This window comes from Pseudorasbora parva, chromosome 4 (assembly GCF_024679245.1).
Source record: "Pseudorasbora parva isolate DD20220531a chromosome 4, ASM2467924v1, whole genome shotgun sequence".
Lineage (NCBI taxonomy): Eukaryota > Metazoa > Chordata > Actinopteri > Cypriniformes > Gobionidae > Pseudorasbora > Pseudorasbora parva.
In genome coordinates, this window is record NC_090175.1 from 47266957 (window position 1) to 47293797 (window position 26841).

General features: G+C 35.0%; 2 protein-coding genes across 9 annotated transcripts; one reads left to right on the top strand and one right to left on the bottom strand.

Moving 5' to 3' along the window:
- Positions 1 to 704: 704 nt before the first annotated feature.
- LOC137073480 (eukaryotic translation initiation factor 3 subunit B-like) lies at positions 705 to 16811 on the bottom strand. Of its 6 annotated transcripts, none has more exons than XM_067442034.1 (18): positions 16544 to 16810; positions 14669 to 14861; positions 13476 to 13595; positions 13262 to 13319; positions 12941 to 13069; positions 10010 to 10167; positions 9803 to 9934; positions 9652 to 9718; positions 9523 to 9569; positions 7149 to 7359; positions 6989 to 7061; positions 6237 to 6359; positions 6018 to 6096; positions 5404 to 5542; positions 4606 to 4731; positions 4405 to 4482; positions 4018 to 4126; positions 705 to 1963 (listed from the first exon to the last, which is right to left on the bottom strand). In XM_067442034.1, exons 1-18 carry the CDS (start codon positions 16644 to 16646, stop codon positions 1860 to 1862), a joined length of 2049 nt encoding a protein of 682 aa, XP_067298135.1. In that variant the 5' UTR covers positions 16647 to 16810; the 3' UTR covers positions 705 to 1859. The 6 variants fall into 6 exon arrangements, with proteins under 6 accessions (XP_067298135.1, XP_067298139.1, XP_067298140.1 ...); XM_067442038.1 differs by having other exon boundaries at positions 13502 to 13595; positions 16544 to 16696; XM_067442039.1 differs by lacking the exon at positions 16544 to 16810 and adding an exon at positions 14308 to 14396 and having other exon boundaries at positions 14669 to 14802.
- Positions 16806 to 26841, top strand: brat1 (BRCA1-associated ATM activator 1). 3 transcript variants are annotated; one of them, XM_067442033.1, is made up of 14 exons: positions 16806 to 16920; positions 17084 to 17223; positions 18081 to 18235; positions 18964 to 19111; positions 19994 to 20387; positions 20733 to 20852; positions 21225 to 21304; positions 21411 to 21514; positions 21979 to 22159; positions 22979 to 23052; positions 23164 to 23248; positions 23648 to 23746; positions 23858 to 24027; positions 25756 to 26841. In XM_067442033.1, the coding sequence occupies exons 2-14, from the start codon at positions 17097 to 17099 to the stop codon at positions 26470 to 26472; spliced, it is 2454 nt and encodes an 817-aa protein (XP_067298134.1). In that variant the 5' UTR covers positions 16806 to 16920; positions 17084 to 17096; the 3' UTR covers positions 26473 to 26841. The 3 variants fall into 3 exon arrangements, with proteins under 3 accessions (XP_067298134.1, XP_067298132.1, XP_067298133.1); XM_067442031.1 differs by having other exon boundaries at positions 16858 to 16971; XM_067442032.1 differs by having other exon boundaries at positions 16909 to 16959.

The following is a 26841-nucleotide window of genomic DNA, read 5'->3' on the forward strand; positions in this document are numbered from 1 at the left end:
AAAAATGTCTTTGATAAAAATGATAAAATAGAAAAAAATGATAAATATAAGGGTTAGTGTTAAAGATTTATTTATATATATATATATATATATATATATATATATATATATATATTATTGTTTAATTATTATTATTATTATTTGTAGAAGGAGCATTGTCCCTGTGTAAATGAGATAGATAAATTACATGTGAGATTTCAGAGCAATTTTTATCACTTGAACTAGTAAATGTCCTTGGTTTCCATTTTAGAAATGTCACATTTCAAGATATAAAGAAGATTTTATGTTTATATCATTACATGTTCACTGTTATCTTATCACATTTCAAATAATAGCCCTTAGTTGGGCCTTATAGTCTCAGCCTCCCTCAGAAGTCACACGCACAGACCTTTGCCAGTCTACGCGAGACTAGGCAAACTAGACTGTTTTTGTGCAAAACAACCACAACGTCAATGCAGTAAATTATAGTTTTAAAATATCAAACCACCGGAGAAACTTTTAGTCGTTTACATTTATTATAGAGGAATAAAAACACAATCTTGTATGTTTTTATGGAAGCTTTAAAACAATATCAGTTTATAGAAAATTCAAGTAAAATACAAATTTAAATTAATAATAAGAAAAAAAGTTCCATATATATATATATATATATATATATATGCAATATATATATATATATATATATATAGAGAGAGAGAGAGAGAGAGAGAGAGAGAGAGAGAGAGAGAGAGAGAGAGAGAGAGAAGACCAAAGAACAAAAGAAATTCCTCTCCAGTATCAGAAATATTTTTTGAGAAGTGATAACCCACAAAATAGTACCATTGGACTTTGAGAAGTATCTCGTTCTTTCAGAAGAAAAAAAGCAAATGATAAATCGCTGCCCTTTACTCCTTTCAATGAATGCTAAAAGAAAATTGTATGAAGGGGAATTGAGGTATATGAGCTCTTACTTACCAAAATGAAACATCCATTCTCAGCAGGAATATGTAAATCAGTAAGAGTGTTTAAATGCATTTCAAACTTTCGAATTAAGTCAGACTAAAAGAACAGTTCATCATTTTTAAATGTCCTGTAGCTTTAGTCGAATGAAGTCGTGCCAGTCAGTTTTTGCGAAGTCAACAGAGCTAGCTCGGCTTCACCCAGTATGTATAAGTGTTAAGAGACTACAGTTGGCCTCAGCTGGCTCCAAAACAAAGAAGTGATGCATAATGTGTATTTCATTCCTTAAAGTCACAATGAAATCAAAATTGAATGTAATATTGCATGCAGTATATATTATAAATTATTTACCCGTGCACATAATTTCATTTTATTCATGTGCCTTTGTGCTAAAAGATACATCATCAGTGATGTGTCTTGGGCTCATTGGGTATTTCGGGTGTCTCAACATCAGACACCCTTGCCCAGACGACCCGGCCGGAGTTGATCAGACCCCGGCCTGTTTCCCAGCAGCATTTGTCCACAGTTCTGCCCACTTCCCCTCCCTCTTGCAGCAACATCTCTTCTCTGATCACATGTTTGATGTGAGGGCGGGACAACTTGTCACTTATATGACATCACAGCAATAGCAAACCACAACCATCAAATCAAGTCCCTCCCAATAATTTTTCTTGTTAGATAAGCTTTGGATATACATCAAAATAGGAGAGAAAATACAATCGCAACTCGTGTTTCATGGCGACTTTATGTGTTTAATTTGCTTACTTGTGTGAACTTTTTGCTCGACTATGCTAAACCCCGCTGCATTATAACTGTGCATGTCAACATACTTCTGTCTCTCATACAAAGAACTTGAGGCGGTGACCTATGGGGGTAAATATTTTATCTCACAGCTGGAAACGTGTGCTTTCCATGTAGGTCTACTCCAGTTCTCCGAGAGGAATGATCTCTTCATTGATGAAGAACTCAATGGTTTCTTCTTCCCAGTCCTCCACATTACTGTCCAGTTCATCTGTGTCCACACCTGAGAGATGATAATTCAGTGCAACTCATGAACTTCTAACTTGAATTATTTATTTAGTTGCAAAATATCTGCGGCTCATCTGTAAGGGCAGCTATTCATCCAAACATAGACCTCTATATAGACTGAATTAATAATAAATTGTAAATGTTCAGCATTCTGTAACAAATATTTTATGGATTTTCAAGACTATTATAAGTCATAAAGTGAACAGGATATATTCAAATTGAATGCTTGGCTTCAGCAGGCATGTATCATGATACATGTCCCTATCATAGACGCAAGTGTTTTTTGTGCTAGTTTCAGCCCGACACAGCCCGACACATTTAAAACATTTTTAAATTTGTTTTTGTGCTTTCCCCCCCCCTCTCTTTCCCAGTTAAAAAAACATTGCCTACATTGCTCCGATGAGCCTACAATCAATCAGTTCTAAAAATAGCTTAAAAATTATTAAATCAAATATTTGGTGATAACACAAGATGCTCCCAGTTTCTCTTAAAATCAATACGGAAGTAACTTAAACTGCTATTTATTGACTGGCCGCTAGAGACAGGCTCCAGAAGGGAGCCGAATCTCATTAAACTCCATGTTAAAATGCCCAACTTTATAGCAAAAAATAAAATAATAATATAGCAAAAAATAAAATAATAATAATGTTTACAGCTGGTACAAATTGTGGTTTTGGTCTATACAGAAAATTTTGGCCTTCCTGACAACTGTGAGAGGGGTGCATTTTTTTTTTATAACTCATTTGTTTAAATTATATAAAGCCTTAAATGTCTGTATAATTAAGGGTGTGGCCACTTGAGTGACAGGTGGATTGCCGTTTGTCTGCTGTCTGTTAGTCATCTCCTCAGCTCCAGCCACGTCCCGCCTCTTTACCCATTGTCAGTTATCCGGGAGTGATGTGCGATGACGCGCTGCCAAAATGGCAACGACCAGCTCGACCCTACTTTGCTCTTCAGAATCCTATGGGTGACATCACGGACACAACGTCCATATTTTTTTACAGTCTATGTGATAACTAGCCTGACAAGCCAGACCCACATCAAGATGTTTGGTCTGGAAACTCACCATAGTACAGGGCTCAATCCGAGGGGCGGGATCAATCAACTTTATTTATATAGCGCTTTTACAATCACGATTGTGTCAAACAGGATAATATTGCAACAAAATTAGATTTGGCTGTACAGTCTTTCTGGAGAAAACAGTGATGTTATCAGCTTATTTTAATTTATCATATAGCGACAATTTTGGCAGATCAGTATTATAGTTTATAGAATTAAATAAGACCTAATTCATACATTTTATTTGTATAATAAGTTGAATAACTTTGATCATATTTTTAGTGTCCCCAATAAACGGTTAAACGGGATAAACGGTTGTCTTTCAAACTCCCTCTGCACGCGATAGGATAGCGCTACACCAACCAGAGAAATAAAGGTGAAGCAGGGCTCGTTGATAGATTAAACATTCACCGTATCCGGTCGGCTAAACTCCGAACACATCTTCACTTTTTAAGAATGACTTCAGTGCCGTTCTTTGTTCTTTTCTCAGAGAAAAGCTTAACTCCAAGTCTTCCTGAGTTGTGGTCAAAGCTGATTAGAAAGACCGCCGCCGTTCGCCAGTTTCTGTGTTTACTAGAAGCACGCAAATGCAACTCGGCCGTCGTCATTATGGCCCCGCCTACCGACTCTATACACAATGTGATTGGCCCGACAAGAGTTTGGCGTTTACAGCTCAGAAGGGTATTGAGAGTTTGCTAGAAGACACTCGTGGGCAGATTAGATTTGCTTCCGCGAGGGTGCGTCTAGATTTCTAGGCTATGTGATAACAGCATAATGAGAGAATTCAAATAAATTTAAAAGGCTGGTCGTTTTTGACAGGGAACACCAAATTAGGTAAAGGATTTTCAATACAGAACAAGTGTTTATTATGGACAAAGACAATAGCTATATATAGAGAGAAGAAAGAGGTGTTCAGACATGATGGAAATGTCAATAGACAATAAAAACACTAGAGAGAAAGAACAAAGGGAAGACAGAGTTGTTTCTCACCTCCTCTGAGCTGAAGGCGCAGCTCTCTCTGCTGGTTGTAAAGCTGAATGGCACTGTCTTTGTACTGCCTATATTCCTCCATCATCAGACGACGTTTGTCCACTAACTCCTGCATCAAGAAGATTGCAGAAACAATGTATAAACATATGCATACATTTTTTTAAATTACACAGATGTTAATAAACAGCTAAATTAATCAAGGAATAATCAAAACCAATTAAACATATTTATATTTTTGTTTTTGTTAGTTTTTTTAAAGAAAGAAAGAGAGAAAGAGAGAAAGAAAGAAAGAAAGAAAGAAAGAAAGAAAGAAAGAAAGAAAGAAAGAAAGAAAGAAAGAAAGAAAGAAAGAAAGAAAGAAAGAAAGAAAGAAAGAAAGAGACTTACCTTGGAAGCTTTGGACTGGCTCAATCTATCCTTTTGCTCAAAGATTTTTGAATACTTCTTGAGGTCCTTTTTAATGGCCTGTTAAAAATGAAGAAAACCCCAGACACCATGGTTACATTTTTCAGGGTAAAGCTCTTATAACTTTCACATTTAAATCGGTGTGTAGATGTTACAAATGTAAACAGTGGAAAAGACAGTGACCTTTATTTGCTCTTGACTGAGTAAAGAAGGAGGGCGTGGTCTCCATAACAACTGGCAGAATCTGTCTTTGTTGTTCTTTTGCAGAAGGCGTCCCTGGAATGTCCAAAGCCAGTATGCATTGTCCACCTGTATGCAGTGAATAAAAGTATGCAGAGTAAAAAAAAAGAAAAGCCTATTAAGGATAAACACATAGTAACTTAAAGTGCCCCTATTATGCCTTTTCGAATATTAACTTTCATGCAACGTATAATGTAAACAATCTTCAAAGTTGTGAAGGCAAATGTGCACAATAAAAAAAAGTGTCTCTCAAAAGAAAGAATGAACGACTCTGAGTCAACAATAATTGGAATCCCACACATCACTGCGTAACACATTTGTTATGGTCTTTGGTCTCATTAGTTGCCAGCAAACAATATTACTTCGACCTGCCCTCAAACACTGTAACTGGTGTTGTGTACATGTCAAGAAGACGCTGTTTTCTACTCTGCAAAAACAAATCCTCTTTGTAAACACTTCTAAAGGATGAGGATGTGTAGAGTCAGTGGTTAAAATTACCACGATACAACACCAGTATAAACTTTTTGACTTTTGAACTTTATGGTTTATTTGGACCAACTCTTAGTGCGACTGAATCATCAGAAAAGTCGTTTGACAATCATTGAAAAATGTGGTAATGTGCAATGTAAAAAAATAAAATAATATTTTTTCTCATTTTGATGCATGTAAACCTGTTATAGAAAACATCAAACATTAATATAACATCATATGGGCACTTTAAGGAAGTGAATGTCAGATTACTTTGTGGCTCCACCAGGAAACAGAAGTGACCACATATCTGCCTGTAGGGTCCCATTCCACATCAGAGGCCATGTAATGCTCCGCCATATACATAATGGTACAATCTGACGTGTCCACAAATGTAAGTGCACCGTTCATACTGTACAGGAAAAAAATCAACAGAAATATCACATGTAAGAGCTGAGCAATTAAGATTTTTAAGAAAAAGATTTGTCCATGAACACAGATCACTATCATTCAAAAGTGGGGAGTCAGTAGGATTTAATTTTGGTTTTTAAAGAAACGGATCACTGAACGCATTAAGTTGATCGAAAGTTGTAAATATGTAAATAAATATTACATTATTCTCATCACAGAATCCTAAAAAAAAAAAAAAGGTTGCCATCACAGAAATTAATTACATTTATAAATATATTAAAATAGTAAATAATTATTTAAAAATGTAATAATATTTTACAATATTGTTTTTACTAATATTTTCTACCAAATAAATACAGCCTTGGTGAGCATGAGACTTTAGAAAAACAATAAAAAAAATCTTACCAACCCCCACATTTTGTACTGTATCTAATTTAATTTAAAACGTATAAATATATAGATATATATAAATTTACCTCCGCAGTCCTGCCAGTACCATGAACTGACCCTGAGGACTCCAAAAGATACTGTTGGCCTGCTGCTTATCAAACATCTCTGGAAAACCACAGAATAGTCACACCAAAAAAAAAAAAATCCCTGCGAGTACTAAATTAATGACATATATTTACATAGTATTAGATATACTAACATAGATCAGTCTTTATTTCATGAGTGACATTAAAATTGGCACTTACTGATGAGCTCAATCTTGCCGTTGCTTTTGACGTGGTAAAATGATGCGTTTATTCTGGGTGATTCTCCATGTAGTACTGCAAACTTGCTGCCATTGGGCTCCCAGGCAAATGCAATGATGCTCTCTAATAAAGATCAGATGTTCCATTTAGTCCCCCTCAGATGAAAACTAATGTGACCTTGGACCACAAAACACCTTGGTCATAGTTTGCACGGGTATATTTGTGGCAATAGCCAACAATACATTGTATGGGTCAAAATTATACATTTTCTTTTATGCCATTTATGGTAATGCTAGTATACTGGTAATGCCATTGCTCGTATATAATGCATGTCAATGGGGTCTAATTCTAAATAAACCACATTGCATTATACAAGCAACGGTTGTTAAAAATCTTCATTTGTGTCCTACTGAAGAAACAAACACACCTACATCTTTGATGCCCTGGGGGTAAGCAGATAAACATCACATTTTCCTTTTTGGGTGAACTATCCCTTTAAGTAAAGATCATGTTTCATGAAGATATTTTATACATTTCCTACTGTAAATATAAATGTATTATTATTAAGTAATTAAGACTTAATTTGGATAACTTTAAAAGCAATTTTCTCAATATTTTTTGTACCCTCATATTCCAGATTTTTAAAAATGTACACGCATGACTGGGTCATGGGTCATCCAGGGTCACATATTTTGTGATTATATTTGATTAAATGCTCTAAGACTTTTAGGAGCATTGAAGACCTTGGTTACCTTTCATCTCCACCACATCAACAGGAACCTGTTTCTCTCTCATGCGGAAAATCTCAAAGTTTGTAACGACACCCTAATAAAGAGCAGAAAACAAATTGTGGATGTATAAAAACAGGTGATAAAAGAGCTATTATGAAATGATTAGAAGACTTTCTTTCACCTGTGTTCCTCTGGGCGTTCGATCCACCTTCACACACAAGTAGTCACCTTGCCGTTGCCAGTGTAGCTTGCAGTCCACCACGTTGAAAAGATTCCGCACCCGAATCTCTAAACGGGATGGGAACTGCATGAGCGTTACCCTGGCTGGAATGTCCTTCTCTTCAGGGACCCAAAAGGCAATGATATTGTCTCCCGGTGACCAGGAGAAATCTCTATCGGACAGGAAAAAAACTTCAGGGCTCTATTTCATAATCACCTGACTTTCTGGAAACGCTCAAAGATCATTTTTAATAATTCAAATGTTGCTCTAATACTGTAGAAATTATCTAAAGGAATAATGTTCAACCTCATGTTATTCTGTGTGTGAAATAATGACAGAATTTTATTTTTTGAATCAGGCTGATTAAAGGTAATTACAACTATAAAACGCATTTCTGTCGTTTAAAATAACATAAACATTAATTGAAATAAAATAAGCATTTATAATAATATATTATTTTTTATGTACATTTTATATTATTATTATTATTATATTATTATTTTTTTAATTATATTTAAACATAACCAAACATTTATTTTCATTTAGTTTAACTTGATTTACTAAAATAACTAAAACGGAAATAAAAAGAAATAAAAACTATGTAGACATTTAAAAAAAAAAAAAAGCTCATCAAGCCTGCATTTATTTGATCAAAAATACAGATTTTTTTTTAAATATTGTGATATATTATTACAATTTTAAATAATTTATTATACTTTAAATTATAATTTATTTATGTGATACACAGCTGAATTTTCAGTATCATTCCTCCAGTCTTCAGTGTGACATGATCCTTCAGAAATCATTCTAATATGATGATTCCTTTTCAAAGTTGGAAACAGGTCTGCTGCTTAATATTTTTTCATAACCTGTGATACTTTTTTATAATACTTTGATGAATAAAAAGTAAACAAAAAATACAAATAAAAAAAAGAAGAAAATGTTTTAAAAATAGAAATATTTTGTAACAACAATATACACTACTGGTCAGTAATTTGGGGTCAGTCTTTTAAAAAAAAAAAAAAAAAAATTTTTTAATTGAAATAAATCAACAATTTTATTCAGCAAGGATGTGTTAAACTGATTGATAGTAAAGGAGATTTATATTATTTGAAAATGTTTTTATTTTGAATAAATGCAGTTATTTTGAACCTTTTATTCATCAAATATATTAGGCAGCAGAACTCTGCCTTTCCAACACTCATAATAAATCAGAATATTAGAATGATTTCTGAAGGATCATGTGACACTGAAGACTGGAGTAACGATCCTGAAAATTCAGCTTTGCATCACAGAAATATATGATAATTTAAAATATAATAAATTGAAAACCAAATATTTTAACCAAATAAATTGTAAAAATATATCACAATATTTAAAAAAAAAAATGTATTTTTGATTAAAGGTGCACTATGTAGTATTTTTGCAGTAAAATATCCAAAAACCACTGGGTCGGTGTTATATATTTTGTTCAGTTGAGTTCTTACAATATCCCAGATGTTTCCAACTATTTGTAAATGGTGAGAAAATTGCTATTTTAACTAAGGACCGGGACGTTTCAGCATAGCGTTTGAGTGAGTGGCCTGTCAATCGCGCCATACCTGCGTTACCCTCGGTTTTATTCTGCAGAAGCGCTTTTCTCTTAGCAGTGTGAACAAGCCACAGCAGCGCCTAGCGAACGCACAGAGTAACGTCATAACATCATTTTAAACACACTTAAATGTATCTAATATGATAAACAGAGCTGCTGTACCTTATAATCATGACCGGAAAAAGCGGAAGTGCGCGCGCCCGGCGACTGTGTCCCGTCATAATAAAAGTCCCGGTGCTCGCGAGCCGTGTGTTTGTGTAACAGCGGCCGTGCTCAGCTCCACAACAATCTGTCCTGCTCTGCTTTACACTACAGTAACGTTAATAACCGCATGCATGAACGTGATTTCTGCCCGAGTCCTATTTTCCACCGGCTGTGAGGTGAAGACCACATGTCCCAAGATACTGTGCTCACACTTGGCGTCATCAAACTACACATTTGTTTAGAATAGGCGACCTCAAGTGGATGGAAAGTTGCATAGTGCCCCTTTAAATAAATGCAGGCTTAATGAGCAGAAGAAACTTCTTTCAAAAACAAAAACTTTTGGCCTGTACTATGTATGTGTGTGTATATATATATATATATATATATATATATATATATATATATATATATATATATATATATATATATATATATATATATATACACACACACATCTTAAGTATCTTAATGATACTAAAACAACACTGGGCTGATTTATGCCTTTATTTACTTTCTATAACCCTGAATAGGTTTACTTACTTTATTCCACTTATTTTCAAACTCTTCTTATCTAGCAGACCCATTGACTGGAAGAAATGAACAAGGTAATATTAAAAACAAATTAAGTACAGGAACTATATATTAATTGAAAATAAAAGCTTATCTTACTGGGGTTTCATAGATGCTGAGAGTATCTTGTGTCATTCTGGCAAAGAATTTTCCATCCTGACTCCACCTGTGAGAGAAGCATTTTAGAAGTTCTTATTTTTTAATAAAAGTACATGATCACAGACAAACAAAGTGTAATTAATTCACTCACTTAAAAATAGGCCAGTGTGCCGAACTCTCACAATGGAAGCCTCGTTTCTTATGTCCGGTCAGGATGTCCCAGATGATGATGGCTTGAGGGTCCTCTTTAGTGTCCATCAGTGGGCTGAACGTCACCACGTACCTGACAGATATTTTTGTGTGTTATTCACATCTGTAACTCTGTAACAGCTACTCTCGCATTCACACTGATGTTTACCTCTCGCACGGGGAGAAGTCAATGAGAGACACACCCTGGTGGCTGAATCTTTGTATCTGCTTGAATTTCTCTCCACCCCACAATGCAATTCCTCGTTGGTGAAAAGTGGCCAGGTACGTCCCTTTGGGTGACCAGCGGACATAAGTCTCTGTCCAGCGCTGTAGAAAGAAAAAAGTAGCCTACTGTTAGATCGCAATTGTTGTGTAGAATGACATGACAACATGTAATGTAGATGCCATTACTTCATAACAGACTATTGATCAACAGGTTTGTAAAAAATACTGTAGATGAATCACTGTGGAAGTTTAATAACCGTGACGAAAAACTCTAGTGTCTAGCCCATGATTTACTCACCCTCAAGCCATCCTAGGTGTATATGACATTCTTTTCTCAGACGAATACAATCGGAGTTATATAAAAAAAAATGTCCTGTCTCTTTCTGTTACAGAAGTACTCAGAACACAGGATATTGGAATGCATGAAGTTTATTGACAATAACAGAAGTTGAAGAACCGTGGATGATAAGTAAGCAGGTTGAAGATACTTTAACTGTGCTGATTATGAAGATAGTAAAGATGATCCTTGCCTTATAGGACCAGGAGATTGTGGATGTTGATGGCGGCTAACACACATGGCGAGTCTACGAAAGAGTCCACAAAGTAAAGCCTAAACGAGACCAGACACTGGAGTGAGGTGAGGTGTGTGCTTTTGTAGCCATCTTGATGAGAAGGAAGATGAGGTGCAGGTGTGCGTGATTAGAACTCAGGGGATGGTGTGTGCTCGGGGGATGTGGTGAGTGAACCTGTCAGGGGTGCGTTTCCCATACAACGACGTAACTCACTGCTGAACTACCATAGTACGTTGCATCATTGAAGAAATCAACTAGCTAGGCACGACTGTTTCCCAAAAGCCTATTGTCACAAATCGGTCGTTCAACCACGTTTAATGTCCCGAAAGTGGTTTTAACTGCTTTTAAAGGAAGTATATGTAAGATTGTGGCCAAAACCGGTACTGCAATCACTGTCAAATGACTGTAGAGCGGTGTATCCCCTTTCCCCTCTCCCTCTCCCCCTGACTCGAGGTTGTCAGACAGGCTGCAGGATCCAGCAGGAATGTTTGTATCTGCAGCTGTGGTTACTAGAGCAGAGCCGGCAACCCGGATGCTGAAACACTACTGACTTTGTGATTGGTCGATAGGTGGAGGGTGGAGCTTCAGGCCAAAACACAACATGTCAACATCAACATCAGCTGAAGTTCTGCAACAACAACTTTTAAATGACAATATCCTGGCCGGACTACTGTTGTCAGTGATATAAGTATTTGAAATTAACATGATTTCTTAATGTCTAGTGACATATCAGGGCCATTTTATGATTAATTGAAATACATTTCTTACATACAGTTCTTTAATTAATTATTTTGAGATCGAATTCATGCTAGAATTTTTGGCTGTAAATGATGGACATGGCATCTGAGGACTAATTCTTTTTATTTATTTTTCCAGATTCAAATAGGCTCGTTCTTACATACTAGAGCATATCCGCACATGCGCACTCTTCAAAAAAGGTGCTTTAAATCTCTTGAAAAACTTAAAAGACATAAATGACATTTGCATGTATTCAAAATAAAAGATATAGGTTTTTCTGAATGTCAGCTTGCTTATTTTGCTCAAGATAAAGATCCACGTCATGCAAAAAGTCCACGTCATGCAAACAAGAAACTATGCTTCTAACCACGGTTTGAGAGCTGTCGTTGCAACCACACAAGTTTACAATGCTGTTTGCGAACGTTAGTTGGAACGATGGTTTTGGGAAACAAACCCCAGATCTGTCAAACTTCCAAGCTTTATAATGGCAGTGAATGGCTGTTTCTTTAATGAAGTCCATACAAGTGTATCTAGCCATAATAAAAGATATCCACACGACTCCGAGGGGTTAATAGAGTCCTTCTGAAACGAGGAGAAGCGATGGGTTTGTGTGAGAAAAATATTTTTAGGACTGGGCAACAAACTCAAGTCAACTCTTTAAAAATTCTCATGACCGGTGTTTTGTTGTGCTCTATCCTCCGCACTTCTGCATTCATCAATACGTCATGCGTCAGGTCAGGGGTTACTCTTTCTCTGTAAATCGATGGGTACAGCCGTCTGTCTTAAGATAGTTATTTTAGTTTATAAAGTTTTAAATATGGATATATTTCTCACACAAGTGCATGGCTTTGCTTCAGAAGGCCTTTATTAACCCCCCGGAGCAGTGTGAATATCTTTTATGATGGAATGGATATATGGACTGTTTTATGAACTTCAAAACAGATCAGACATTCACTGCCATTATAAATGGCAGTATAGAAGAGCTAGGACATTTTTTAATATAAATAAGATTGCATTCATCTGAAAAAAGAATGTCATATACACCTAGAATGGCTTAAGGGTGAGTAAATCATGGGATATATACAATTTTGGGGTGAACTCATCCTTTAAATGCTCAAGCTATTTGTTTCTATCATTCATCAGCTGGAAAAAATACTTCTGAAAATTATTCTAACAATAACGTTCCTCTGTGCTTTTATTGTTATAGTTGTGGTGTGGACGGCTATTCATTTATATTTGTAACTATTTTTATAACTATATCTGTATTCTTTATTCTATATACCAAATCTTTGTTCTATCAAAAAAACTCTTGACTTTCAAGATTGTTTCCTACTGGGTTTTGAACACTTACAAATTTAAAGAAAATCAATGTTGTTATTGTTAACTAAATGCATTAAAATAAAAAAAGATAAAATACTGTAAAATACATTAAAGCTAAATAGAAATATAAACAAAAATTACTACAAATTAAAATTAAAAGTAAATCGTATATTTATTTACTTAATAGTATATAATTAATACTTAAATAAAACTGAGCTAATCGGTTTAAAAAGAAACATGCTCACAGCTCTCTCTTCATCCAGCATCGGCTCCTTCGGGTCATTGGAAAATATGGCAGTTCTTTCTCCCGATTCATAGATTACACTGTACTGATCCCGACAGTCGGCATCCTCAAGCCAGTGCCTCATGTTTCCCTGTAAAAAGTGACAGAAAATTATGTAATCCCAAGATGTCACTGGCTAGGTTACTATTGCAGTAATCTTTGAATGTCTCATTCAGTGTTTTTTTAAAACCAAATTTTTAAGTAAACAGACACAGCAGGCACAAATAAATAATTAACACCAAGCTTAACTTTTTTCCCTAATAACATATGCAGAACTACGTACAAAGTCTTTAAATGGCTGTTTTTCAGGGGTTTCCCACTGGTCACTGATGTTCATGTACCTGAAACACACAGATAAATGGCCCATAAGCACTGAACCTCAATATTTTGTATAGTAACTGAACGTTTTTTTTTTTTTGCAGTTCAGAAATAGTCATAAACCAGTTATAACCAGTTGTGTTCTACTTCTAAACATATAAACCCTTTCAAAAACTTACTTATCAAAATCGGTGAACAGATTTACTCTGAATGTGTGTTGTTTGTCCAGCTTGTAACCATCTGCATTCTTAACTGCTTCCAGAGCCTGGTTAGGGGACGCAAACTCCAGAAAGACATACCTGAGAACAGGTAACAGCAATTTTTTCCACAATTGTCACTAGATCGTGTTCTGTAAAGAATCAGCTTCATTGCAATTGGACATTGCACAATTCGATTCAATTCAATAAAATTTGATTTGGATTTAGTAGTTAGATTTATATATCCAAAAACTCATAGTCAGCAAACGTTTTGCTAAATATATTGTGTGTGTGTGTGTGTGTGTGTGTTTTATTATTATTATTACAACGTGTTATTATAATTTAAAAAAAACTTCCTTGTGTGCATTTTTTTAATTATAATAACACGTTGTAATAATAATAATAAAACACACACACACACACACACACACACACACACACACACACACACACACACACACACACACACACACACACACACACACACACACACACAATGTTTATACTTGTTTTTTTTAAATATATAAACATTTAACTGGTGGCTGTCATAAAAACATGACTTATTTATTCGAACATATTTATTTATTTAAACATAAATATTGAAGAATAGGTTAAGTAAAACAAATATAATGAATATGCAATATATATGCATATATTTAGCAAAACGTTTGCTGACTAATGAGTTTTTGGATACATAAATCTAACTACTTGACATTGTGAACAAGCTGTTTTACTGACGCCATTATGTGGTTGATATGCAATGACATGATCATGATATGCATTTCTGTAAGTTGTCCTATATCTTTCAACATACCTTCTGATGTTCATTCATGTTTATTGCGTGCTGCAACTAGTAGTAAAGAGGTTCCATTCACATGCACTTCAACTGAGGCCTACAGCGATCTGTCGTGCCACATTAAAGAGCGCAAAAAAAACTATATTCATTGTTTGAATTTCTTAATAAAATTTACAGATTTTGAAAGCTGACACTTTGTCATATCAAAAGTAACAGCACAAAGCTTATTACGATTTATTGGATGGGAGGCGTTATACAAAGGTTTGTTTATTCAGTAACAGATTGATTCTTGGGATTTAAGAATGGTTCTTCAAAATAAGAATTGATTAAAATTGATAAATGAATGGTTAAATGTATAATCCTTAAGTCAGCATCTCACCCTTTGGTGGTCCCAGCCGCTTCAGGGTAAAAGTCGTTAGTGATTTTTCCAAACTTGGAGAAGATTTTATGGATGACATTTTTCAGTTTCTCCTGACGTTCAGGGCCCACCTGTGGAACATTGTCCACCACGACCACCGAATCAATCCCATCAGCCTCCAAAGGTCTCTCCGTTAAAACGTCCTCCAACAATTCTGTATAATACGACACAGATAACTTACAAGTACAAATTGGCTGGAAACTGTTACTGTACATGTGCATTATGATATTTAAAGTTCAACCAAAAAATATAATTTTGTCAACACTTACACTCACCCTCAACTTGTTTCAAACCTGTATGAGTCTCTGTCTCCTGTTGAACACAAATGAAGCTGGTAACCAAACAGTCGACAGTAGCTATTGATTATAAACATAAAATCTCATTTTGTGTTTAACAGAAGAAAGAAACACATACAGGTTTGGAACAACATACGGGTGAGAAAGAGATGACAGAATTTTCTTATTTAGGTGAACTAATCCCTGAATTGAAAAATGTAATGTTTTATATAGATCAGGTACAGAATGTAGAGAAAAAATCAGCCAGCTGTTGTACACAGAAGTCATAAAAGCTTCTCAGGTTTTCCCTTCAATAACATCAAAATATTATAGTTACTATTATACAATCACAATAAAATGTAATATAATCTCTTCAAAAGTGTACACTTTAAGTGAGGTAAGGTATATTTGACCTGTTCTGTAGATTTAGTGTAAACTCAAGTTGATTAATTAGTTTTATGTTTTATAGTTTTGAATGAAATATAACCAGTTAATTTAGAGCATTTTAGTATCATATTAATAAACAAAAAAATTTAATTGCATTAATACACATGTACCTGTCAAAAGTTTAGATTTTTTTTCTGATGAAAGAAGTCTCTCATGTAAATGGCTGCATTATTTAATCAAAAATGCAGTAAATATTTTAAGAAATATTGTGAAATATTATTACAAATAATTTCATTCTCAATAATTCTCATGTTTTGAGCAGCAAATCTGCATATTATACAAATTTGTTTATATTTTAAAATGTAATATATTCCTGTGATGGTAAAGCTGAATTTTCAGCATCACTCCTCCAGTCTTTAGTGTCACATGATCCTTCAGAAATCATTTTAATATGCAGATTTGCTGCTCAAAACATTTCTCATTATCAATGTTGAAAAGTTGTGCTTCTTAATATTTTTAGGGTTCTTTGATGAATAAAAAATGGAATGTACAGCATTTATTTGCATTTATTACGAACCCTCTACAATAAAGTCTCACTAGTTAACATTAATATTAACTAAATAACATGAACTAACAATGTGCAATACATTTGTTGCAGTATTTATTCATATTTGTTAATGTTAGTAAATAAAAACACAGTTCTTTATTGGTTGTTCATGTTAGTTCAGTGCATTAATGTTAGCAAATAGAACTTTTGATTTTAATAATGTATTAATAAATGTTGAAAATTAACTAGTGTTAACTAATAAAATATTATAGTAATTTTCTACCAATTGATTAAAGCATTTACTAAATAGAAATCTTTTGTAACCTTATACAATTCTTCACTGTCAATTATGAACTTGTTTAAAGAATAAAAGTATTAATTTCTCTCTTTTTAATTTTACAACGGTTTTCAACTTTGATACTAACAGTAAATCACGTTTGTCTGATTGCTGTCAAATCAGCAGATGGTCTTATTATTCTATGGGCATAGAAAAAAGCTGCAATGCAAAATGTCAAAATATTATTGCGCAGGAAAAATATTTTTAAAATCCCAATTTGAGCCGATGTGCATGGTGACTGTCTCATGTCGAGGTCGCGCGCATAGCGGATTTCATTGCAGCCTCTTCACCTTCATCATCGGTGTCTTCCACAAAATCCTCCGGATCGCTGAACAAAGGCTCCTCTTCTTCATCAAATTCAGATTCAGCCGCCATATTTAAAGTATACTGCATTTGATGAGCAGGAATCGTTGAATTTGAATGCAGTACGTTTGCTTTAAGTTAGACAACTAGTAGAAATGCGTCAGATAATATTGATGCTGACTGCCTCCTATTTGCGCAGTTTAGGAACTCTAAAAGCGTCCGCTGTAACCATGCGTGTGTGTGAGTGGCGGTTCCGTCATTGAAGAACATTAAAGTGCGCATTATTTGCGCATACCTAACAGGAAGCGTCAACACTCTGCTCCTTTTACTTTTTGTCCTTTCCCGCACGCCGTACGGAGCGAAAGTAAGCGCAGCAAACTTTTGACACCAAGCTGCTTTAAATGTGAATGAAAAGGTTTTTGATACGTTATGAGTATATATGGGTTTCTTCTTACTTTTGAATGTCTTGAAAAATTTCTCTATAATTGTGATGGTATCTAATGTATATTTTCTGTTGCCACTTGCAGGGATTTTCATATAATGGACAGTGACTGTTTGTCTTTGCTACCGGCGGTCTGTCTGGTACTGGCCGACCCGAAACAGTCTCCACCTGATGACACCTCGTTAGAGAAGCTGCTGGATTGGTTCAAAGATCTGCACAGCCAAAGTATGTATGTATGTATTATCTATCTATCTATCTATCTATCTATCTATCTATCTATCTATCTATCTATCTATCTATCTATCTATCTATCTATCTATCTATCTATCTATCTATCTATCTATCTATCTATCTATCTATCTATCTATCTATCTATCTATCTATCGACTTACATAAATACATATACATATTAGTGCTGTCAATAAAAAAAATCACCTAACATTTGTAATATCGTTATATATTTTAATACATATTTTCATATTGACTCTCAAATTAATATAAAAACAATATAGATGATGGTATATTTTACATATTTGTTTAATGGCATGTTTTTTACTAAGTAGGCTACTATAAATGAAGGTCAGTATCATCAATACCAATACTGCTACTGAATTATTTTTTCTTTCAATTTCTGGGGATGAAATGAGTAATTGTAGTAGCCATTAACATTACAGTATAATTGAAATCCATTATTTATTTATTATTATTATTTACATTTAATAGGCTTAAAATATTATTCACTTTTAATGTAAGTGTACTTGAAGCAGTGTTCACAAAGCATTTATAATAAATGTCACATTTAGCTGTGCTTTTAATATAGTGCTTTATAGTGTGTAGTGATGTCTCTTTCAATATCAGCTCTCTGTTTTAATGAAAGCTGTCAATTCATTCAACTTTATTTTGTGTGTTAATTTGACTATTTAGCATTACTGAAAGCTGTTTTAAAATATATATATATATATATATATATATATATATATATATATATATATATATATATATATATATATATATATATATAAATAACAGAAATGAACACTATTTGCATATACTGTATGATAGTAATTACTGTGTTTCCTCAGGTAATGAACAGGTGCTTTTGCAGCAGCAGCCGTGCCTAAAGGAGTTCATTTCCAGTGTCTGTACATCTAAAACTACAGATCCTGCTATCCTGTCTTTCGCCCTCAAACTCACTGGACTTTTGGCTGGCACCAAGCAGGATTTCCACTTGCTTGAGGTGAGACAGTTTCCACTATATTGTTACAATATCAGTGATGGATTACTTGCTCACAGTACAGTGGTTCTTAACATTTCTGAATCCAAGACCCCCCAATGTTTTAGACAATATTTGAAGGCCACCTTGATGATGCTTGTTTTCAAAAAAAAAAAAAAAAAAATACAGAATCTAGTGGCAATATATTAAAATAACTCAATAGAATAATTATAAATAAAATAATTAAATACCATAATTCTAGAAGTGTATCCTTTTACACCAATTAATTTACATGGGATTGCAGTTTTTTTTTTTAACTTTTACTAATTTTTTAACTCACAAATAGCAATTTCTACCCAATGAAATATTTTAAAGCTTGACATGTATATTCATTAAAAAATGCCCATGACATTTTAGTATTGTATTAATGGGCATGACTTTTCCTGGTCTAGATATCACACCTCCCATCTAAAAATGCTCCTGGTTCTTCATTCATTCCCTCTGAACAACTGTATTTTTAATGATGTGGTTATTATGTTTTAATGGTTGTATTTTATTCTATTTAAATCATTTCAAGTAATTTTATTTAATTAAAATTCTACCTCCTTGGAATTTTGCAGACGCTCCTTTGTTGAGAACCACTGTGCTAGCACTAACAGCTAAAAGTACTATGATATTCTTTGAAGTTTGCTGCATTTTCCAGTCACAGTTACATTCATCATGTTTTTGTGTTCTCTGTTTTTGGAAATTAGGAGGGAGGTCTTTTGGTGTGTGTGTTTGAGCGTGAAGCCTGGTGTGCGTGCGATCTTTGGGAGGATGCCTCAGTTCGCAGTGGCTGGCTGCAGGGGTTGTTGAATATGCTGAAACACCGGCAAGCTCTAGATTTCATCCATGGAAACGGTGAGGATCGTCATCACCTATCATCCAAAATTATTCTGAAAGTGCCAAATGTGCATAAAATGGACAATAATAAGAGAGTTATGGGTCAGTAAATGTATTATAGGAAATGCAACATAATATATGCTTTAACTCATCCATCCCTCAGGACCCAAAACTCATTTTCAAAAAGCATAAATAATTGAGTGTTCATTGGAGTGGTCGAACGCCCTATGACTTGTGTCCCACTTGCACCACTAATACACAAAAAAACATTATTGGATTAAAGGAGTTTTGTGGTTGAAATTTAAAAAAGTAACAAATCCTTCCCTCACGGGTTAATTTTACCCCCTTAGAAATGAATGGAATGTGGGGAATGCTTCAGTACACATAGAAAAACATAAAATGCTCAAAATAAAAATGCTTCAGTATGCTAAAAAGGGATACTGACGTGTACTGACTTTAGGACCCAGTGGTGCTATAAGGCCATCTAGTGGCAAGAGTCATGAAATATTATGTTATATTGTTTTTTTCCACAAGAGGTCGGACAGCCAATGTAAGATATTTTGAGCTGAATTGAACAGTTATGCATGAAATTGTGTTATTTTGAATTTAAGTTGAAATAATGTGAAGCATGTGCTTAAATTATCATCACATTATACACTTTTTTTTTTACCAGGCTATAAACATATTTTTTATTTTATATGTTATTTATAGATTATATATAATCACATTATAATCGCAACAATTTTGAACACGTTGTGTACGTGCCTGTAAGATTTAAAATAGTAATAAGAAATGAATATTCAGCAAGGATGCAGTACATTGATCTAAAGTGTCATTAAAGACTTTTACATTGTTACAAAACTTTTCAAGTCTTAAGTCTGTTTTCTGTTCTATCCACAGGACTAATCGAAGCAATTCTCCAGCTGCAGAACGACGGGAGTCTGTTTGTTGCCTGTTTGGCTAATCAGCTTTTAGTACACATCCTAAACTTCCTCACATCATCAAACATGACCAATGGCTGTGATGCTGTGGGATCAACTGAATCATCTTTAAGCCCTGAATGGGTCTCAGTCTCCTCAGAGATTTTGAAAGGCGTGGTTGAGGCGTTGAGCTCAGATGACCTTCCTCGGGTCCTCCAGGGCTTACGGCTCCTGTCATCGGTTCCCTCTCAGTGTGGAGAGCCTATCAGAAGCACACTATGGAAAGATGTGCTAGTACCTCTGAAAGTCTTGATCAACAGGGGGTCTGAATCATTGACTCAGCCTCTGATGACTGTTCTTCAAGCTGCTGTGAGGTGAGCTGAATAGGACATTTCTTACATTTCATGTATCTATTAATTTGAGTGGAAATATTTTTTCATGTTCAATGTTAAATGCTAATACAATTCTTTAATTCTGCTTTGCTTTTAGGTTTATTCCACAATAATGAAATAATATTATCTCTTACATATTTTATAAATTATATTTTATATAATTTAAAAGCATTTTTTAATAAATAAGCAAAAATAATGTAAATATTATTATATTATATAATAGTTTAATTGCTCATTATGGAGAGTACATACTGTTTTATTGTCTTCCCTAAAATATGTATGCAGTGTAATGCAAGGATGCAGAGAATTGTTTATCGTCTGTTACAGGACGCCTCTGCTCGGACAATCAGAGTATAAAGTGGAGGAATTATTGGAAGCCATGTTGGGTTCTGGAAACAAAAAGGAGAGTTTTCAGTGTGCTGCACTAATCATAAAACTGGAGAAATGGTGACTACCAAAGACTTCACATGTAGATGCAGCATTAGGGGTGGGCGATATACTGGTCGACAAGATAAACCGGTAAAAATGTAAGATTGTCATCTCTATCGTGGTAACGCTCAGGTGGCTTTGCAGTTCTGCGTCATCTTGAAAGTTTTGATTTAGATTTTACTCGCACTTTGTTAACTTCTGACAGGTGGTTTTCTGAGAGCTCACAGAAAGCCAGCTTTCATTTCCAGCAAAAATAAGCATTATTAAAGTGATCTAAAATTCAACGATTTTAGATCACGTCCACCCCTATGCAACATATACACATTTGAAATAGCAGTGAGTCATGCATTGTTATTTCGCTTTATTTCTCTCTCTCTCTTTATACTTTAGTCCTGAGGTTTTAAAGAGCAAGGCCATTGATATCGTCTTGTTCCCCCTGCAGTGTGTGTCAGCACAGTCTCAAGACACTGGTATCACACATTTATAGAATTGCGCTAATTTATTTATATAAATGTGTATATGTGTAAATGTATAATAACCATGCACTTGTACTTACGGAAGTCTTCATATCTCCAGCAGAAAAGATGAGTTTAGTCCTGAAGGAACAGCTATCTCAGAAAGTCTCATGTATTTCCTTCCTCATGCAAAGTTTATCAAGTCTAGAAGAGCTGGCAAACACAGTAAGTAGACATTTGATTCACTAAAGACTTTGGGCCGGCGCACACAGAAATCCAGCGTAGTGTTAGTTCTGGCAGGTCACGTTAGTCAAGCATCCCATCATCTGACTGTCAACTGATCACATCTACCTATAGGAATAGTATGCCTATTACACCATACACACACACACACACACACACACACACACACACACACACACACACACACACACACACACACACACACACACACACATATATATAATGCGTTGCAATAGGCATCTTATTCCTATAGGAATAAGCTTCAGTGCTATCAGCTGCTATTGAGGTTATATAAAATGAGTTTTTGCCTAAAACAGAACCATACCGCCAATCCAAACTATATGCTATTTGTCACTTTGACGATAGTGATCCTGACAGAACCTGATTTGTTTCCTGCATTGTTTTAAATTTGTTCCACAATTAAATATGTCCCTTTCTTTTGTTAGAAATACCAGTTTGAAGGCGTTTCCATTCATTCGGTTACCAGCTCTGTGGTGTTGCTTCTGAGAATTTGCTCTGGGCATCGCCCCTCCTCTTTACATATTAATACCTCCACTCATCTGATTGGCTGCTGCAAGGTTCAGAGGTGTGGCCTGGATACATTAGGTGCTCTCAGTGTGTATGAAGGTAAAGACTTAAGATAGTTTCACCTTAAGTTGTTATTGATATAACAGGGGTGAGTATAATTAATTACAAAAGATAGCATTATCAATATACATAATATTTGTGTATAAATACACTACTCTTTTAATGGCATTTTTTACAAAGTCTCTTATGCTTACCAAGGCTGCATTTATTTAAGAAAAAATACTGTAAAAACAGTAATAGAGAACCATTATTTTAAACTGTAATAATATTTAAAATGAAATGTATTCCTGTGATGACTGATGAATTTTTAGCATCATCACTCCAGTCTTCAGTGTCACATGATCCTTCAGAAATCATTATAATATGCTGATTTGATGACCGTTGTACTGGTTAATATTTTTTTTACACAGTACATTTCATGATTTTAAGAGAGCATTTATTTGAAATATTTAAACATTGTAAATCTCTTTACAGTTACATTTGATCAATTGAATAAATCCTTGCTGAATAAAAGTATTAATTTCTAGATAAAGTATTTGTATATAAAAACCTTACTGACCCCAAAGTTTTGGACAGCAGTGTACATGAAATATGTTGAGTAGATACATGAAACAACCTGATGACACAATACAGCTTGGTGGAGAGCAATGTATGTGTTTTATAGTTACATGACAGATGCTATATGCTAGCAGAACTATCCTTTTAAATTGACCTGGTCTATTAATTATGAATCCGTATTTGTTATTAGTAAAAAAAAAAAAAAAAAAGTGAGTCCGTAGTCCGGAGCTTACTGACCATCATTGACCTTGAAAGTGATTGGTATTGGCTCTAATATCTGATTAATCTTTCTAAATGTAGAAAATAAGGACACAAGGAAGGACATATTTGGTGTCCTCTTGGACTATCTACAGAGTCCAGATTCCCATGCCACAGTAAGTATGCAGACTTCCTTATATCTTGCTAATATTACTAAGATGTTTGCCTTCAAAGCACATCTGTGGTTGAAACTCATGATTTACTTGAAGCTTCCTGTGATTTCCAAGGTCTTGAAGAAAACATATCAAGCCACTGTGAGGTGGATTGATGCGTGTTCGCTTTTCCCTGATCTCCTGCATTTCATCAGCCATGGTGAGGAGCACTCCAGTGTCTTTTTCTTAATGCAATACTGAGATTTTTATAATTTAGAGGGATAGTCCAACAAAAAATTAAAATTCTGTCATCATTTACTCACCCTCATGTTGTACCGAACTTGTATGACTTATATAATATAATTGAAGTCAATGGGAACTGAAACAATTTGGCAACCAACATTCTTCAAAATCGTCAAAAAAATTCTCCAAAATCTTATTTTGTGTTCCACAGAAGAAAGAAAGTATAGATAGAAAAATGATACTATTGTTTTTGGAAGATTTGGCAACAGAATGCGCATTTCAAAATTAGATTGACAGTGCCAAAATGCCACCATGGTGAGCAATTGTGAATATTCTCACAGTATATCGTGATGAAGTGAGCATATGTATTCTGCAGACCTCTTTCCTGTATTGAAGAAACGGATGTGTGATTTGCGATGGGAAGTGAGAGATTCCACACTAGAGTTCATCACCCAGCTGATTGTTGCCCTCAACGGTACCACAAGCATTTGTCATTATGTTTTTACTATTTCATCCTATTGCTCTGCAGAGTAGATTAGTGATCATTTTCAATGTGATTGTACTTTTTGTCTCTTTTTTGCCCCAGGTAACAGTGGTTTCATTGAAGCTCTCCACACCAGCGGTATGGTCTCTATTCTCCTCTCTTCACTAGCTGATACAGAAGGCTATGTAAGAGCTAGCGCTGTGGCTGCTGTTGGAGAGGCAGTTACCTCTTCTTTCCATCACATGGTGCTTGTGAGCAACAGCAACCTGCTAGTGAGACAATTATTAACTTTTGCAACTGTCCATGTCACTATTAAGGAAACTGTTACAAGGGCAAAAAACAATCACAACAGACTGAGCCAGCTGACCAATTAGATCAGACTGTGCTTTTTGGAGAGGCAGGCTTTAAAGAGACAGGAACTAAATCAGAGGATTGCAGGCAGAGTGTGAAAAATACAATACATAATATATGAACAGTATGAGAAATGTGTTCTTTGTCATATACAGTAGTTTTAAGGAAAATAAATGGAAAATAACACTGCAAAATATTAACAATGAATGCAGTAATTGTTTTTGAAGAGGAGAAATCTCGAAAGAATATGAGTGTTTCAGATAATACAGTCATAGTCAATAATGTCTGTGAAGCTGGACAATGAGTGAACACCGGTTCACTCATTGTTTTATATATATATATATATATATATATATATATATATATATATATATATATATATATATATATATATATGTATGTATGTATGTATGTATGTATGTATGTATGTATGTATATATGTATGTATGTATGTATGTATGTATGTATGTATGTATGTATGTATGTATGTATATATATATATATATATATATATATATATATATATATATATATATATATTGATTAATTAAATTAAAAATAAACAATAATAATAAATGAAAAAAATGTGTGTGTGTATATATATATATATATATATATATATATATATATATATATATATATATATATATATAAAATAGAATATAGAATATAATATATATAAATAAAGTACATTTCCATCAAAAAAAATGGTGCTGACAATTTAACAAGATAAACAACTGATAAGAAGTGAACTGTTCACCAAGCAATATCTCAATACTGACTGTTGTATCCATAGACCGTAAAAAAAATATGGACGACTCGACATCATCCGTTTCCGCTTGCCATATTTGAAGCTTTTAGGCGGCCTTGCACGGCGCTGACATCTTGGGACCGAGTCTGCGCAGTAGCGATTTCGGGACCGGAGTTGCGCAGTAGAGCGCAGGAAGTAGAGCAGGAAGTACAGCTGCGATATCAAAAGCCCGCCCACACTCTCGCAGATGCAGAACAATTAATTATGTTGGTGTGAAATAAACAGTTATGGAAATGTAGAAATTAAAGCTAAAGCACCAATCTGCTCCGAAAAAAGTCCATTAGTGCCTCAGTGACAACTTCACTCAGAGAAGACGTCAGTCTCAGCTGTCAATCATGACGTCACACCCCCCGTTTTTAAAGCGTCAGGTAACTAAGTAAAACTAAACTTATTTTAAAAACGAACACTTGAAATGAAATCATCGTGATGATAACTGCCTTCAATGACATAAACTAACTTTGGGGGAAAAATATTTGAAGTGTAATTTTATTGTTTAGTTCGTCTCGTGTCCATTAGAAAACACGGGGGGCCAGCTATACCGGGACCGGTCACCGGGGGGCGATCGAGGCGCGAAAGCTTCAGTAAATGAGAGGGAGACTGCAGGCTTGGTTGTGTCCCACGAGCTGAGAAGCAGTCGTTCGGACCACAAAAACCAAACACGTGTTCAACTCAAATGTTTTTAAAAATTGTATTTTGGGAATTCTGTTCAATTTTGAGAATCGCCATTCTGACCTCAATTCTGATTGTAACTCATTGATGCTCATTTTAATGGATCGTGATGTTGACATTCTTGTTTAATTTTCGTCTAATCTCATGTTCTTCACGTGTTGAACTTTAGGAGGAGGCCTTGAAACAGATGATGACCATTCTTTCTCAGGACACAGAGGGATTCCCACGTAGAGCAGTGGTCAAAGCCTTCACATCATGGCTGAAAGGATCAGCCGTGTACCCGTCCCTAAGCTCCGTCCTGTCACTGGGAGGCAACGATTTTGACTGGGAAGTGAAAATGCACACGCTGGATCTGGCAGAAGTGTTGATGGAGAAGACACTGACTGCCTGTCCCTATTCAGTCCAGAACTTGGGTTCCTCTGAAAACACGCACTTGACACAGGCCTTGAGCAAGCTGAAAGAATTTGGGCTGTTTGACTTGCTGTTTAACAGCTTGTTTGACTGCGACAGACCAGTGTGTGAGAAAGCCTGCGCACTCTTGCTCAAACTCAGAACACTTACATCTGAGTGCGCAGACACTGATTTCACTCTTGTCTTAAATGTAAATGGGAACAGATGGGAGGACGAGGTGCAGAGTAGATACCTCAACAAAGGATCTGTGCACGGGACTAATGGAGTTACAGTATCTGATGAGAGAACCGACAGTGATCTACACCTCATCAAAGACATTAGCCTACCCATGCTACTGCACATGCTCGATCTAGATGACATGCAGAGGATGTTGAGGTTGAGTAGCGATCATGTCGTGAATTCGCCCCGATCGCTAATGCAGGACATTCTTTCAGCAGCCCAGCAGAGTGAGGAGAATACAGTAGATTGCTATTGAGAATATAATGTTACAGTTTGAGACTTTTTTAAGGCCATTTAATAAAGCAGAATTTACAGTCTGTTCAATATGTTGTATAGTCATATGGTCCGTTTAATGTTTACAACCTGTATTTTCAGAGTTTTTTTATTGTTGCAATTTTCATTTTATTTTTAATGTATAGGGCTGCACAACTTCACCAAAGGATTATATTGTCCTATATTGTGATTCAATGTATTGTGAGGATCACCTTGGAACTCAGGAAAATGCTTCTTGATATCTGCAGTCTGTACTTTTTCTGCCAGCAGGTCCATTTTGTTAAAGAAGAGGATGATGGTGCTGTTGAGGAATCTACTGTCATTGCAGATGTGCTCAAATAAATTCAACGAC

Excerpts from the sequence above, each read along its gene's own strand:
- LOC137073480 (XM_067442034.1), bottom strand. The coding sequence starts at position 16,646 with ATGCAGTATACTTTAAATATGGCGGCTGAATCTGAATTTGATGAAGAA. Across the intron at positions 9,719-9,802 it reads GCACACTGGCCTATTTTTAA|GTGGAGTCAGGATGGAAAAT; the intron begins GTGAGTGAATTA and ends CTTCTCTCACAG. Across the intron at positions 5,543-6,017 it reads GTACTGGCAGGACTGCGGAG|TATGAACGGTGCACTTACAT; the intron begins GTAAATTTATAT and ends TTTCCTGTACAG.
- brat1 (XM_067442031.1), top strand. Across the intron at positions 19,112-19,993 it reads AGATTTCATCCATGGAAACG|GACTAATCGAAGCAATTCTC; the intron begins GTGAGGATCGTC and ends TTCTATCCACAG. Across the intron at positions 22,160-22,978 it reads TGCTCTCAGTGTGTATGAAG|AAAATAAGGACACAAGGAAG; the intron begins GTAAAGACTTAA and ends TTCTAAATGTAG.